At 40.8% G+C, this 15,638-nt stretch overlaps 1 protein-coding gene across 2 annotated transcripts in view; it reads left to right on the forward strand.

The window, feature by feature from the left end:
• RORB (RAR related orphan receptor B) overlaps positions 1 to 15,638 on the forward strand; it is a 179,031-nt gene that overhangs the window by 103,119 nt on the left and 60,274 nt on the right. Inside the window, exon 1 of one of the 2 annotated variants that reach the window (XM_059656916.1) lies at positions 11,439 to 11,557. The exons of the other annotated variant lie outside the window; for it this stretch is intronic. Coding sequence (XP_059512899.1) covers positions 11,518 to 11,557 — 40 coding nt within the window. The 5' untranslated portion in view covers positions 11,439 to 11,517. Of the gene's footprint in view, positions 1 to 11,438; positions 11,558 to 15,638 lie in introns of those variants that run through there. 2 annotated transcript variants of the gene reach the window in all.

Below are 15,638 nucleotides of genomic sequence, written 5' to 3' on the forward strand. Positions count from 1 at the left end.
CATGTATTTCTTCGTTCCTCCTCCCTTTCTTTAAGGAAACCGAAGTTTAAATCTTTCAGCCCTAAAGTAATAGTCCGCATGAAGTATAGCAAAGGTACTAATGATAATAAGTAAAAATAGTAAACCTGAAAATGCCAACCCAGCCAATGTTTAAAAGATAGAAAGAGAAGATAGGTGCCAATTATTTTCTTATTCAGACACACAGATTGATGGCAGGTAATCAGATTCCACGGGGGTTAAAAGGATCGTAGCTCGCCTTGAGAACCACAAACTCATGGTACTGTTTGTGGGTAAGCGAGCCCCAAGAGAAATACGCTGTGGATTTTTAACCCCAGCCAACAGTGGCATGCTCCATTTTCCACAGTAGGAGCGGCCTATCCACCACAGCAATCACCAAATTGCCCCAGCAAGGAAATAACCCACTGTCTGTCTACTCCTTAGAAACAGACAGGGAAATGCTTGCATAATAGGCATTTTGTCCTTGTTTGCAGGGATCCTCTAGCCCTGCTGAAACCGCTGGGGCTGGAAACAGGCCTTCAGCACTTTTTGAAATAGGCGAAACAAACAAAGCCTACTTGGTAAAGAGTTTGTGTTTCTTGAAGTACTCCTCAATGTTTCTCACGTTTGTGAACAAGTCTCTAATATCTTGTATCGAATTTAGAGTATGGGCTCAAATGCCAAAACAGACATGATCAAAGCCATTGTTCTCAGACTTTAGCAGTCATTAGCATCAGCTGGACGGCTTCTTAAAGCACAGAGTGCAATCATGTTCAGTCCTAGCCTGGACCACACTTCAGCATATCTGATCTGTGCCAGAGAATTCACATATCTAACCAGTAGATGGAGCGGGGCGAGATACTGGTGTTGCTCATCGGTGGACCACATATTGAGGTGACCACTGTTGTTTCAATTCCTTAGCCCTATTGTGCCTTGGTTTCTTCACCAGTTACTTGAGAGTACAAATGCCCACTTCCCAGAGTTGTTGTGATAAATAAATAAGGGAATGCATTGAAGCTTAGTATGAAGCCTGGCACATACTAAGTTCTCAATCCATGCTAACTGTTTAATTCTGTGGACTCGGTAGGATTCTGCAAGTGAAAACAGTAAATGGCTCGATATATTTGCCTTTAATTGCTTCTCAGGTTTTCCTGATTTTAACTTTGGATCAAACTAAACTCCTGTTTTCACTTGTGAGTTATAAATGAAAGATTTTGTTCTTCGAGGATGCTAAATCTACATTTTGTTTGGCAACATGTGATTTATTTATGTGGTTTTTACATTCTCCATTTGTTTCTTACTCCGTTCAGCAAAATATTGACAATTTTGGTTGGTTGTAAGATGCTGTAAGATGTCCCAGGATGAGTGAGGGGGGTGGGGGAGGGATTGTGCATGGTTCTCCGTTGTAAGATACTTCAGGGGCAGATTTCTTTCTACTAATGCAAATGTGGACTGCACACAGAGATAATGCTACCATTTTCGGACTTTCTACACTTTTAAGTAAATTTACTGTATCTGGTTGTTAAGTTGTCTCTTGGTGAATATGTTCTTTAGAAGATACCACATAAAAAACTCAACCCTTTTACTGAGTTTGTTTAGCACTAATGACTTCACCTGAATTCTGACAGAATCATCTGGTTCTCATGTAAAATAGGATATGTTGTTGGTGCCTTTATGCAGAAAGAAAAGAAAGGAATTTGATCTATAGCAATAAATGACAGAACCTGGAGATCTAAGGTTTAAAAAAAACCACTGATGTTTATGAAAGTTATCCTTTTTTTAAATATATTTTATTGATTTTTTACAGAGAGGAAGGGAGAGGGATAGAGAGTTAGAAACATCGATGAGAGAGAAACATCGATCAGCTGCCTCCTGCACAACTCCCACTGGGGATGTGCCGGCAACCAAGGTACATGCCCTTGGCCGGAATCGAACCCGGGACCCTTCAGTCCGCAGGCCTACGCTCTATATACTGAGCCAAACCGGCCAGGGTGAAAGTTATCCTTTTTATTTGACTGCCACAAAGGAGGAAGACAAGACTCTTGCAAAGTGGAAATGGTTTTGCTGTAAAAATCTGAGCTAGCCTGGATGAAGCCCATATCAGAGTGTGTAAACATATAGGTCCCAGGTGCAGCAGAATGTAGTCATGTGTCCTGGATCAAAATACTTAAATGTCACATATTTAACATCCTCAGATGTTGCACATGCTAAATCACTTCTGTCTCCCATGATACCAGATAATAGTGGTCTCAATATATATGTGCTTATAAAGGACCTTAAGGGAAGATATTTAACTTAGTTACTAGAATATTGTTTGCCTTCAACAAACATGTATTTCCTGAATGAATAAATGTCAAATTCAACAAGTGATTGGGTTTCAGCCATTTTTTAATGTCCAAGTCTTAACTCATTTTTAATTTTATTATATTGTTTAAGGTATTACAAATAGTAGTACACATGTCTCCTTTTTCCCCCTATTGACCTCCCCCCAGCCTTAATAGCTTGTATGTCTGCAGAACTAAACACTATTGTGTTAAATAGTGTTTGCTTAATCTCAAAAATATTAAAGGCCAAACAATGGAGACAATAAAAAAAAAATCAGTGGTTGCTGGGGGAAGAAGGAGAGGGGAAGATGAATAGACAGAGCACAGAGGCGTTTTAGGACTGTGAAAATATTCTGTATGGTATTATAATGGTCAATACATGTCATTATAGATTTGTACAAATCCATAGACTGTACACCACCAAGAGGAAACCCTGATGTAAACTATGGGTGATTATGATGTGTCAATGTAGGTTCATCCTTGTTTAAAAAATTCTGGTGAGTGATGATGATAATGGGGGAGGCTGAGCAGGACTTACATGGAAAACTTCTATCTTCCAATTTTGTGGTAAGACTGCTCTAAAAATTTAGTCTTTAAAAATATTCAGGACTTTTTAACGTAAATAAAAAATGACTTGTCCCCCTCAATCTACCTTACATATTTTATCAACCTCATAACTCATATAATAAAAGGAACCCTGTGCCGCGCCAGTCTGAGAGGGGGCAGTGAAGAATTAAGAAAAGAGACAAGAGAATAAAAGCTGGAGAGACAGAGCCATGGCCTTCAAGCTGAGTCTTTATTTTATAGCCAGATTCCACGAGTTAAAGTAAGGGCATGGTTACAACATTCTCGTGGGTTTCGAATCTACTCGGTTACATGCACCTGATCAAACTTTGTTTACTTGCTGCACCTCCTGCAGCCCATATCACTCAGCCACGTGGGATCACAGGTTCAGACCATAGGTCAAGCTTACAACTATAGCCTTTGGCTATAATTGTGCTGGGAGGGCTTTGCCCTCCAAGCTAGGACTTGCACGTGGCTTTGCCACAAGAGGACTGTGCCCTCTCATTAGTCCGAGGCTTGAACCTGTCCGAACACTGTAGCCGCTCTCCACAGAATCTATTTTACATGATACTGGGAAGTTACTCTTGTTAATTTTCTTACAATTTAAAACCTGTGTTAGAAGGAAGCTTTAGGAATGTGTTAGTAAATAAGCAACCAGGGCTCAAGATTTCTGCCCTTTGAATTTTGGTTATACTACGAATGTCAACCAGTAAGAATATTACTAGTCTCTTTGCTTTCCATTTTATTGTTGACTAGAGGCCCGGTGCACAAAAATTTGTGCACTGGGGGGGGGGAGAGGGGGTCCCTCAGCCCAGCCTGTGCCCTCTCGCAGTCTGGGACCCCTCTGGAGATAACGACCTGCTGGCTTAGGCCTGCTCCCGGGTGGCAAAGGGCAGGCCCAATCCCTAGGTGCAGCCCCTGGTCGGGCTCAGAGCAGGGCCGATTGGGGAGTTGGGGCACTGTCCCCTGTCATGCACAGAGCAGGGCGGATCTGGAGGTTGCGATGCCAACCCTAGTCATGCTCAGGGTACGGCCGATTGGGGGGTTAGGGCACCGCCCCCTGTCACACTCAAGGCAGGGTCGATAGGGAAGTTGCGGCACCACCCCCTGTCACGCACAGAGCAGGGCCAATCAGGGGGTTGGGGCGCTGCCCCTGTCATGCACAGAGCAGGGCCCATCAGGGGGGTTGGGGCTCCGTACCCTGTCACACACAGAGCAGGGCTGATCAGGGGGTTGAGGAGCTCCCCACTGTCACTCACAGAGCAGGGCCCATCAGGGGGTTGGGGCACCGCCCCCCATCACACACAGAGCAGGGCGGATCAGGGGGTTGGGGCGCCGCCCTCTATCACCCACAGAGCAGGGCAGATCAGGGGGTTGGGGCGCCGCCACTGTCACACTCAGGGCAGGGCTGATGGGGAGGTTATGGCTCTACCCTGTCACACACAGAGCAGGGCCCATGGGGTGGGGGGGTGGGGGCGCCACCTTCTATCACCCACAGAGCAGGGCCGATCAGGGGGTTAGGGTGCTGCACCCTGTCACACACAGAGCCACAGGGTGATTAGGGGGTTTGGGCGCTGCCCCCTGTCACGCTGATCCTGGTGCTGGGAGGCATATTACCCTTTTACTATATAGAATAGAGGCCTGGTGCACGGGTGGGGGCTGGCTGGTTTGCCCTGAAGGATGTCCTGGATCAGGGTGGGGGTCCCCACTGGGGTGCCTGGCCAGCCTGGGTGAGGGGCTGAAGGCCGTTTTCAGGCTGACGGGTGACTGAAGCTCCCAACCACTCCTTTTTTTTCTTTTTTTTTTATTCTGGGCCAGCTTTAGCTCTGAGGCCTTGGCTGCTGAAAACAGGTTTCTGGCCTTTGTTTACCATCTGTATTTGATACAATGTTGTGATCTGGCTGGCTGAAGCCCAGCTGAGTAAAGCAGGTTTCTGGGGGTTTTTTAGCTTCTATATTTGCAACATAGTTGCTTAGAGTTGCAGCTGAGAGGCCGGCAAGTCAGGCAGGGAACGTTGGAGTCCTCCGTCACTGAAGCAAGCAAGCAAGCCTCCCTGTTCGCATCAGCTGCCTGGCTGCCGGCCGCCATCTTGGCTGACAGTTAATTTGCATGTCTCCCTGATTAGCCAATGGGAAGGGTAGCGGTCGTACGCCAATTACCATCTTTCTCTTTTATTAGATAGGATATTACTTTCCCTTGAGAGGAAAATAAGTAGGAGCACTGTTGGGTAAAATGTTTGGAAATGTAAATGGTTTTTATAATATGGGTTTGTGTCAAAGTTTAAATATTTGCAAGCTCAGTCACCACAATAATTTAGCTAGTGATTAAAGCAATAATCACTACTCTATACTGCATCAAAATTAAGCTGCTCAAGTTTCTTAAATGGATTGTACAAGGTAAGTGTCCTCCAGGGTACATTTAGAAATATTTGGAAACAGTTTTAGTTGTCACAGTTAGTAGATAGAAGCCAAAGATGTTTATAATTTTGCTGATGAGCAATAGCATAAATGATGCATTTACAAAAACACCAATACATTAACCCATCCCTTAGTTAACCCATTACTATAAATAATAAAATATATTTAGTTTTGACAACATTAATATATGTAATTTTACTAAGTACCCTTCGGAAACCCAATTTTTCAAATGCAATTTTGGCAGGATAAAATGTTATTGTGACTAGAGAAACCCTTTTTACTGCTTACTTGTCGATGTGGATGAATTATGCCATTCAAAGTATATATTCATGAAGACAGGGACTATGCCCACCTTTGTTTCCTACTATGCTCTCATCAACTATGACTGTAAAGGAATTAAATCTTTACTGAGTGCCTTCTGTGTACCAGGATATTGGCTTATAAGCTTTCACGTGTATAACAATTTTTATAACACACACATGAAATACTAATTATTTTTGCTGCTTGACAAAAGAGGAAGCAGTGGTTCTGAGAGGTTGTCACTTCCTAGAGGCACCCTAGAAAAGGGTGGAAGCAGAACTCTGTTCTGATTCTGACATGCCCTTGATCTTCTCCAACACCAGCTGTAGACCTTAAGATGTACTAGTATGTGAGAATTTAATTATTCTGATTTATTACTCAAAGAAGAAATTGATGAATGGATACAGAACTTTTCTGTAAAGACTTTAAGAGTTATCCCATGGGTGTGGAATCAATATAAGACTATCTATCTATCTATCTATCTATCTATCTATCTATCTATCTATCTTTCTATCATCCATCAAGGAGAGCTAGCATTTACTGAATGTGTACTGTCTTAATCATTGATTGGGTGACTTATAACTAACAAAAAATGTATTTCTCATTGTTCTGGAGGCTGGAAGTCCAATATCAATAATGGCAAAGTTGGAAAATCCTATTTTAGAACCTACATTTTGGAATTTCTCTGTACCTTTCTACTATTAAGTTGAGGCAAAATCATGGAAATAATGAATTCAATATCTGGTATTACTGATGATTAATTCTTTTTTTAAAAAAATATATTTTATTGATTTTCTACAGAGAGGAAGGGAGAGGGATAGGGAGTTAGAAACATGAGAGAGAAACATCGATCAGCCGCCTCCTGCACACTCCCCACTGGGCATGTGCCTGCAACCAAGGCACATGCCCCTGACCGGAATCGAACCCGGAACCCTTGAGTCTGCAGGCCGATGCTCTATCCACTAAGCCAAACCGGTTGGTTAGGGCTGATGATTAATTCTTATCTGCATTTAATCTCACACCTCTTTTTCCTGGTAATACTGATTTTAATATATAACAAAAGCATATTATTCTGTACTTCAGAACTATTTTGTCTTTTGTAAAATAAAAATCCCTGGTCTTCCAAAAATTCTTACTGAATTGGCCTATGTATATCTCTTGGGAATCAGATATTTTAAAATCTTGCTTTAAATTCTTCAATACTTCTATCATGTAGGTATTCTTATGGCCATTCTACAAATAATGAAACAGAGGCATCAGTAGGTTAAATAATTTGTCCAGGCGACCAGACGACCGGTATGTGAGAGCTGCAAATTAACTGTAGCTTCTCCTGATTGGAAAACCCATGCTGTAAACCCGTGGCTGTGCAACATGAGTGATGAAGCATCAGAGCCAACTGGAGGGTGAAAATGTAGACTGTTGGACACCCCCCACACACACACACACATATACATGCACCCACATCAGTTTCTGACTCAGAAGGCCTTGGATGGGGCTGGATATTTGCATTCCAACAAGCTCCCAGGTGATGCTGCTGATCCAGCTGTTCTGGGGAACCAGACTTTGAGAACCACTGTGCTAACCTGGGACAGTCTCCTATAAATTCAAGCTATCTCTCATTTAAGACACTTCTTGAAGAAGCTTCATCTTTCATTTCCCCGCCCCCCCAAATCTTAGGAGGCTTTCTAAAAGAACTTTTTGTCCCACTAGCTTAATGTATTGTAATACCAGGGACAGTCTATGTACTATGTTGGTGTGACAAGTGTTTAATTGCCACTACCTACGGTGGAATGGGGTCAAGGTAGAGCTATCAACTCCCCCTTGCCTCTAATGATAATACTCCCAACCAGAGAAAAAGAAATCTCCCTACTGGACAGAGAAAAGACCTAACCAGGGGTCCTCAAACTACGGCCTGCGGGCCACATGCGGCCCGCTGAAAACATTTTTCCGGCCCGCCGGCTGTTTTTGCTGCTGCTGTGTGCATAGGAATTTGTTCATAGTTGTTTTTTAAACTATAGTCCGGCCCTCCAACGGTCTGAGGGACAGTGAACTGGCCCCCTGTTTAAAAAGTTTGAGGACCCCTGGCCTAAACCAATGGGACAAGAGTCCAAAGTGGCAATTGAATGCCAAACAAAGGGGGTAAAAAGAAAGCTTGTTAGTTGATGAAGGGAAAATGGGAGCTCAAGAGAAGTTTTTTGTTTCAACCTCCTTGTTCCTATACTAAGAACCAGTTATGAGTAAATAAAGAGCAAAAAGGGGCAAGAGCTCTTTTTCTTAACCTTCTCTCATCTCCATTAAGTAGCAGCAAGCAAATAAGCCTACATGTCCCAAAGATGAGCTTTCAGAGTGAAATGCAAGTGGAAGGAAATGGTGGAAGTGGTGATGGAACTTATCTGTGGTACCCAGAGCTTCAGTCATTCAGCAGGTACATCATCACCCACTGATCAACTCCATACATGTTATTGACTCTCTATGCTAGACACACAAGGAGATGATTTTATCCCTAAGGAGCTTACAGTCAAGGTGAAAGGTAAGCATATAAAGAGGATTAATGAAGAACACCAAGACCGATGAGTGGTGGGACATAGGAGCCCAGGGTAACTACTGCAGATGGAGTGTTCAGGGGATGCTTTTCAGACGTGGTAGAAGTTGAACTAGGTTTTCAAAAACTGGTCAGATGTGGGAAGTTGGAGCACAGTGGAGTGAGGCCGTCAGGAGGGCCAAGGAGAATAGAAAAGTGAAAAAAGGTAGAGAAGTAAGGAATTGTGGGCAGAAGGTAGATGGCTGCCTTTGGCCCTGGATCACAGGGTGAGTCCCTGTGGACAGAGCTGACCCAGGCTGTGAAAGGCAGGCCCAGGAGGAGATTAGGTTTATCTTGCGAATCATAGAGAGGGGGCTGAAAAGTTTTGAGAAGGAAAGTGATATGTTAAAACTATAACTCTAGAGAAATCCCAACCATTTCTTCATTCTTTCCTAACTATAGGCCCCATATATAGCTGGGTCCCAGCCCCAAGCATGTACTCCTATCTCGAACCCTGCCCTTTGTTTCCAGGAGAATGAGCATGCTCTGGGCATCAAGATGCCAATGAGTCTGTTTTGATGTCCTTGGTACCCACTTCCTTTGGGCAGAGCAGGAGCTGGATATTTTTCAAGGCTTAGGAGGCATGAGGAGATATAACTATCTAATCCTGAGATTTGGCTTCCAGCACCCTATGACTGAGGCCTATAAATTTAATGCCTTACTGTGCCGTGCCGGCACAGCCATGGGTGAACCTGAGAGGGGGCGGTGAAGGATTTAGAAAAGACAGACGAGAGAAAAAAGCTGGGTCTGGGTGAGACGCTACCCTCTCTGATGGAAAGACAGCGCCACAGCCTGCACACCAAGTCTTTATTTTATAGCCAGATTCCAAAGGGCGTGGTCAAGATGTTTACAACGTTCTTAGGGTTTCAAATCTACTCAATTACATGCACCTGATCAAACTTTGTTTACTTGCTGCACCTCCCGCAGCCTAAATCACTCAGCCACGTGGAACCACAGGTTCGGACCATAAGGACCATAGTCTTTGGCTATCATTGTGCTGGGAGAGATTTGCCCTCCAAGCTGGGACTTGCACGTGTCTTTGCCACGAGAGGACCGTGCCCTCTCATTAGTCCAAGGCTTGAACCTGTCCAAACACTGTAGCCGCTCTCCACACCTCACAAGATAGTATAAAATACCCTTTAAAGAGTTCACAGAGAATACTTCTGTCTCCTTATTTAAACTATAGCACATGAAACATCTGTTATCCCCCAAACCTGTTTACTTTCTGACCAAGGAGAGTTTTTAAATGATTTTCCTGCTCTTCATTACCAAAAGGTCTTCTAAAAATATTATTTCCAGCCGTTGTGGCTTAAGGGTTGAGCATTAACCCAAGAACCAAGAGGTTACTGGTTCTATTCTCAGTCGGGGCACATGTCCAGGTTGTAGGCTTGATCCCCAGTAGGGAGCATACAGGAGGCAGCCAATCAATGATTCTCTCTCATCATTGATATTTCTATTTCTCTCTCCTCTCCCTTCCTCTCTATCTAAAAATCTAAAAAACAAACAAACACATATTTAAGGAAAATATATATTATTTCTAGTATTATAAAGAAAACTCACAATTACAATAGAATTTAAATAGGTTTAAATTTATAGGTTTTTAATACACATGAACTGTGAGCTCCATAATATTTATTTCTCAGTGCCTGGTACAAATAATATTTATTATTAATTTATTAATTAATTGTATTAATTGAATAAACAAAGTCAACAGCCAAAATGCATGTTTTCATAAGCAAAGGTAGGTGCAGATTTATTTTTAAGTAGACTTCCAATTTGTACTAGGCTCTGTGCTAAGGATTTTCACATTTACTCCTCACACAACTCTGGTGGATAGGTGTTATGATCTCATTTTAGAGATATACAACCTGAGGCACAGAAAATGTTAAGTAGCTTACCCAAGAATTCAAAACCAAATGCTCTAATTCAAAGTCCAAGGTTTTTTCCTCAAGTTTTCCCCAAATGTATCTATCCCAGCAAACACCTGTGCTTATTACTATAGCTTTCCAGGCCCCTCCTCAAAGCACTCTGACTCAGTAGTTGGTGGGGGCAGGATCCTATACATTTAACACATGTCCCTGGTGGTCCTGAGAAACATTCGGGGGGCCTTCAATCCTGGTTGCCCATCAGAATTACTTTGGAAATGTTTCAAATCCCAAATCAATGGGAAGTAAGAGAAAACCTCTGGGCATCAATATTTTTAAATTCTCCAGATTATTTCAATGGGCATCCATGGGCTCAGCTCTACCATGTTGACAATCACACGTAATGAATTTACTCAGCCTCCCCTAACCACTTCTCCACCCCTTGCATTTGTAATTCTACTCCCATGTGTACCAGGGAAAAGCAAAGATGTTTAAGGGAGAGAGGAACAGAAGGGAGAAACCATTTGTGACAAGGGATTAGTGACTAGAAAATGAGAGCTGCCGAAGGTGGTAGAGAGGTGAGGGGTAAAGAGAAAGGTTTGAGATTGATCCTTGAAGCAATTGAGTAACTCTGAGCAAAAGTTAAATAAAGCTGATATTCATGTGAGCATTTTGCTCTCACAGAAAGGTCATGCACTTTCCTATGGCAGTCAAAACAATTTTTATATATTTATCCTTCTTAGTGACAGGAGTTCAGGATCAGAAATTTCAGTCCATGTGTTTTCATCATTCTTATTTTATAAGTGCGAGCACTGAGGCATGCTGGGAGAATGAAATTGCCTTAGACCTCAAGGTTGGGGCCAAGAAGTCCGAACTGCTTACCAGGCTTTGTTGGCACTAAAGCTATGAGGGATGCACACTTTGACTTTAAAATGCTAGTGTGCATAGACAACTTTGATCCAATATTTGGGAGGACAGATACTTTTACATAATCCCTCACCTGGACCTCAATAGAGGGTCCAAAATAAATGGAGCAAGCTAATCCTGAAAAAAAATGTATGTTATTTATTTATAATCATAGATGACTGTTACCTGGCATATCCTACTCCAATGGATGAAAATAAAAAAAAGAACTGCAGTGCAGAAATTATAGGTGTCTATACAATTCGGGGGTGGGGGAGGGGTTATGTTTTTAAACTGCTGATTGTGATTTAGCAAACTCTGCATTCTTTCGTGAATAAGTAGTACCAAAAAGAAAAACCAGTCTTCTCCCTCCGCCTTGCTTGCCTGGGCAGCCCTTCACCCTTACTTAATGAAATGGAACGGTTGATGCCTTTAACTCCTCTTTCATTTAATCTCATTAATGCAGTCTGTTGGGATTCTAGTTGTGAGGTAACATAGGAGCAGTCGTCAGACCTCTAGTGAAAAGTGCAATATTTTTCAGTTAGATTTTTAATTGCAACATCAAAATGTGTGAGAACGAGCTAAAGTCTAAAGCTGACGCCACTGGTGAGTTTTACATTTTCTTCTCTCTGTGACACGTAGCTGTATGTATGAATTGTTCTCCAGGCAAGACAGTAAGCATGTATAAGCTCTCAGTGAAATAAATTAATGGCTAGGTGTGGGAACAATAAAATCTTTTTCTGACTCGAGAATGTACATAATAAAAAGTCGCTCAGGCTTTATTTTATACTGGAGAACATATTTATATATAAATATTATCCTTTCCAGAAGTGAATTACTGAATGTGTAAGATTTGAGGCTGAATTTAAATAGTCATCTGCCACATTACAATAACCTTGCAGTTAACAGTACGAACAACCTCGTCACAATTTTGCAGCTTGATTTTAGTCATTGGCATTGCTATCATTTCAACGTTTCTAACTTTTTTAAAAATTCAGGTTATAAATATATTATACCAAACACTTAATCTTATGTAAGAAATCTATTTTCAAAAGAAGTCTGTTTCGTTGAGTGATGATTAATGATGAGATAAAATATGTTTGTGCATTTTTTCTCTTACATTTTTTTGGTGTAAGTGCACAGTTCCTCAAACACACATTGTTTCATAACATAGGCAGGCTCTGAGCATTTGTTTTAAAATGGCAATAAATCATGCTGCATTATTTATTGTCATTTTTTGCTAATACTACATAGCAATGAACATTTAATAACATTAAGATATGAATTGATATATAATTATTTCTTTCAAATAACATAAAACTTACAATTGTTCAAAAAGAGTTACTAATCAAACTAAAGCCTCTTAAAATATTATAGAAACTCAGAATTACATCTTTCCACAATGCTTAAAGCTTCCTAGTGCTAGTATTTTTAGAAAAGAATAGGTATTGTTTCAATGCAATTATACTCTGGCTTCAAAATATATGAATATAAAGATTTTATTGGTGAGATAAGTGATTACCAGGAGGTTGCAGTTCTGACATCAAGGGAATCTTTAAACAACTATTTATCCTTACAACTGACAGAGTATTGTTGCTATTGTTGTTCAGAAATTAATAACACTGGACATATTAACGTCTATGTACTTAATCCTCTTTGGGCTTGAATTACAATTAGCAGAGGCTGACAGGTGAACATAAATGTTCTTGTCTCCACTGACTTGGTGAGAGGGGGAAAAACAACCTTTTCCTTCTCTTGTAAAATTACATAAAACACAGCGTTTGATTTTAGGAATTTATCTGTACACACACACACACACACACACACACACACCTCATTTTTGAAGTGAGCTGTATGAATAAACGTGTCTTTACATTTTGCAAAGAGAAGCAGGTATTTTGCTTTCCTCTTAAATTTTAGTGGAATTAAATTAAAGCTACGGCTTTTGATTTCAGAGAGGAAGGGAGAGAGAGAGAGAGAGAGAGAGAGAGAGAGAGAGAGAGAGAGAGAGAGAGAGAGAAACATCAATGATGAGAGAGAATTATTGGTCGGCTGCCTCCTTGCATACCCCCCCCAAGTGGGGATTGAGCCCCAACCCGGGCATGTGCCTGTGACCTGAATCGAACCCAGAACCCTTCAGTGCGCAGGCCGATGCTCTATCCACTGAGCCAAACAGGCTAGGGCAAAGCTACAGCTTTTTTTTAAGTTACTACAGTAGAATATTTGGTGCTATGGGTAGCAATTTCTGGTTTTCACCAATCTTTATCCTCTATTATTATTTTCCCCCAAATAAATATCTCTGATGCTTTAGAAGTATTTCAAACCTCTAAAGCAGTGGTTCCCAACCTTTTTTTGGCCATGCCCCACCTAAGCATGTCTAAAATCCTGATGCCTCCCCCTCTCCCTGTGACATATAATTCTTAATATTCAAAAACTGAACTCCTATTCACATACTTGCTCTAAACAAGTTTTCAAAGAACATGGCATCCATGAAAGAGAAAAATAAAAGAACAAAAGGACAGTTGAAGTACTGAGGAAGAAATCACTAAGGAATTGTTTAAAAAATAATAATAATAATATGAAGTGATATGAAAAAAATAGTAAATAACATTTCAAAACATATAGTAGAGAACTAAAATGCATAAATATGTCACAATATATGAGGCCTGTAGAAGCATAAGAAATACAAAATCACTGTTAACAATTCATTCTCAGATTGTCCCCCTTAAGAATCAAATTGCCCCCCTGTGGGGCCTGTGCCCCACACTGGGAACCACTGCTCTGAAGAAACAACAAAAAGCAAACACAAAATGCACATTTTCTCCTACCAATTTAGGCCACCTGCATCCAAATGCCTCTGGTAGAAAGTAATGTATAGGAAACACAGCTAGCAAAGGACCACCACAAACAGCTCCATGCGAATGTTATTATAAAGTATCAAACGATGACTATGAATTGTCTGCTTATAGAAAAAAAATGTTCAAAAGGAGCAGACTTGCTAAAACGGAATTGAAAATCACAGTATCTATTCTTACTACTTGGTCATCGTGCTCCTACTACTCCTTCACCAGCTTACATAAACGCTGAATAAAGCTGTTAGGGATTACGTGCAGCAGGCTGGATCTGATGAGCTCAAAAATAAGATAGCTCGGGTCCTATAATATTTAGGATTATGCTGTTAATCTCTTTAGGGGAAGTGTGCAGTATCAGCAGAACAGGCACTTCAGACTTCCAGGGAGCCATGCACTCCTAATCCCACATTTGTCCGGTGGCGAAAACCATTGCCTGCATTGATAGGTTGGTGTTGTTTAGCATAGGGTGACATTATAAGAGGAAGCTTCTAGTAGATTGACATCTTAAAATTATCATTTTACCCCTAAAATAATTGCTGGTGCTGTGTTCAGATGAGAATACTTTTCTTTAAAATGCTATATGCCCGTTTTTGGGAAAAGGCCATCTTATGTAAGGATGAACTAAACCAAATATCCCTTCCTCCAACCTCTGAACTCATTTTTGTCTTTAAAGATGAAGTACAAATTAAGATGGTCTCTTCAATCTTATAATTTCTTTGTATTTCAAGATTCAATGCTGAAGCAATGGCGGCTGAATTGCAAGTTTGGCAATTCACAGAATCACTGAGCAGAGTTCTATATATCCACCCACCCCCACACATACAATTTCCCGTTATTAATATCTTGCATTAGTGTGACATACTTGTTATAATTAATGAACCAGTACTAAGACATTATTTTTAACTATAATTCATAGTTTACATTAAAGTTCATTCTTTGTGTGGTACCTTATCAGAAATTCATAGACATGTATCCATAATTACACTGTTGTGCTGATTAGTTGCATTACCCTAAGGATTCTCTGTGTTTTACCTATTTCTCCCACCTCCCTCCCTGGAACCTATGGCGACCATAAATTTTTTTTCACTGTCTTTAAAGTTTTGCCTTTTCCAAAATTTCATACAGTTGGAATCACATGTAGCTTGTTTAGACTGGCTTCTTACACCTTACAGCATGCATATGAAGTTCCTCCATGTCTCTTCATGGCTTGATAGCTCATTTCTTTTTATCACTGAATACTATTTAATTGTCTGGATGTATCACTGGTAGTTTATCCACTCACCTATTGAAGGATACTTACTTTTTCAAAGTTTGGGGCAATTATGAATAAAGTTGCCATAAACGCATTCCTTTTGCTCTGCATCCTTGCCAGCATTTGGTATTGTCAGGTTTGGGGTGTGTTGTGTTGTTTTTTGGTTTTGTTTTTTTATTTTAGTCATTCTAAGAAGTATGTAGTGGCATTGCATTGTTGTTGTTTTTAATTCTCTAATGATATACAATGTTGAGCATCATTTCATAGGCTGATATGCCATCCACATCTTCTTTGGTAAGGTATCTGTTTTGATTTTTTACCTTTTTTTTTTTTTAATTTAAAGAGCTCTTTGAATATTTTGGTTACAAGTCTTTTATCAGATGTGTTCTACAATATTTTTTCCTACTCTGTGACTTGTTTCTTCATTCTCTTCATGCAATTTGATTTTTAACATAAAACGACTGTATTTTTTCATCTCCTGAAAAGAGGCTTTTTGAATTTTCCTCAGGGACATGAACGCTGCCTGGTCTCTGAATCACACGTGTGACCTGGTGTGTGGAGTCCCATCCCTGCTGTCCTTCAG

Source organism: Myotis daubentonii, chromosome 11 (genome assembly GCF_963259705.1).
Source record: "Myotis daubentonii chromosome 11, mMyoDau2.1, whole genome shotgun sequence".
In the NCBI taxonomy this organism is placed as follows: domain Eukaryota; kingdom Metazoa; phylum Chordata; class Mammalia; order Chiroptera; family Vespertilionidae; genus Myotis; species Myotis daubentonii.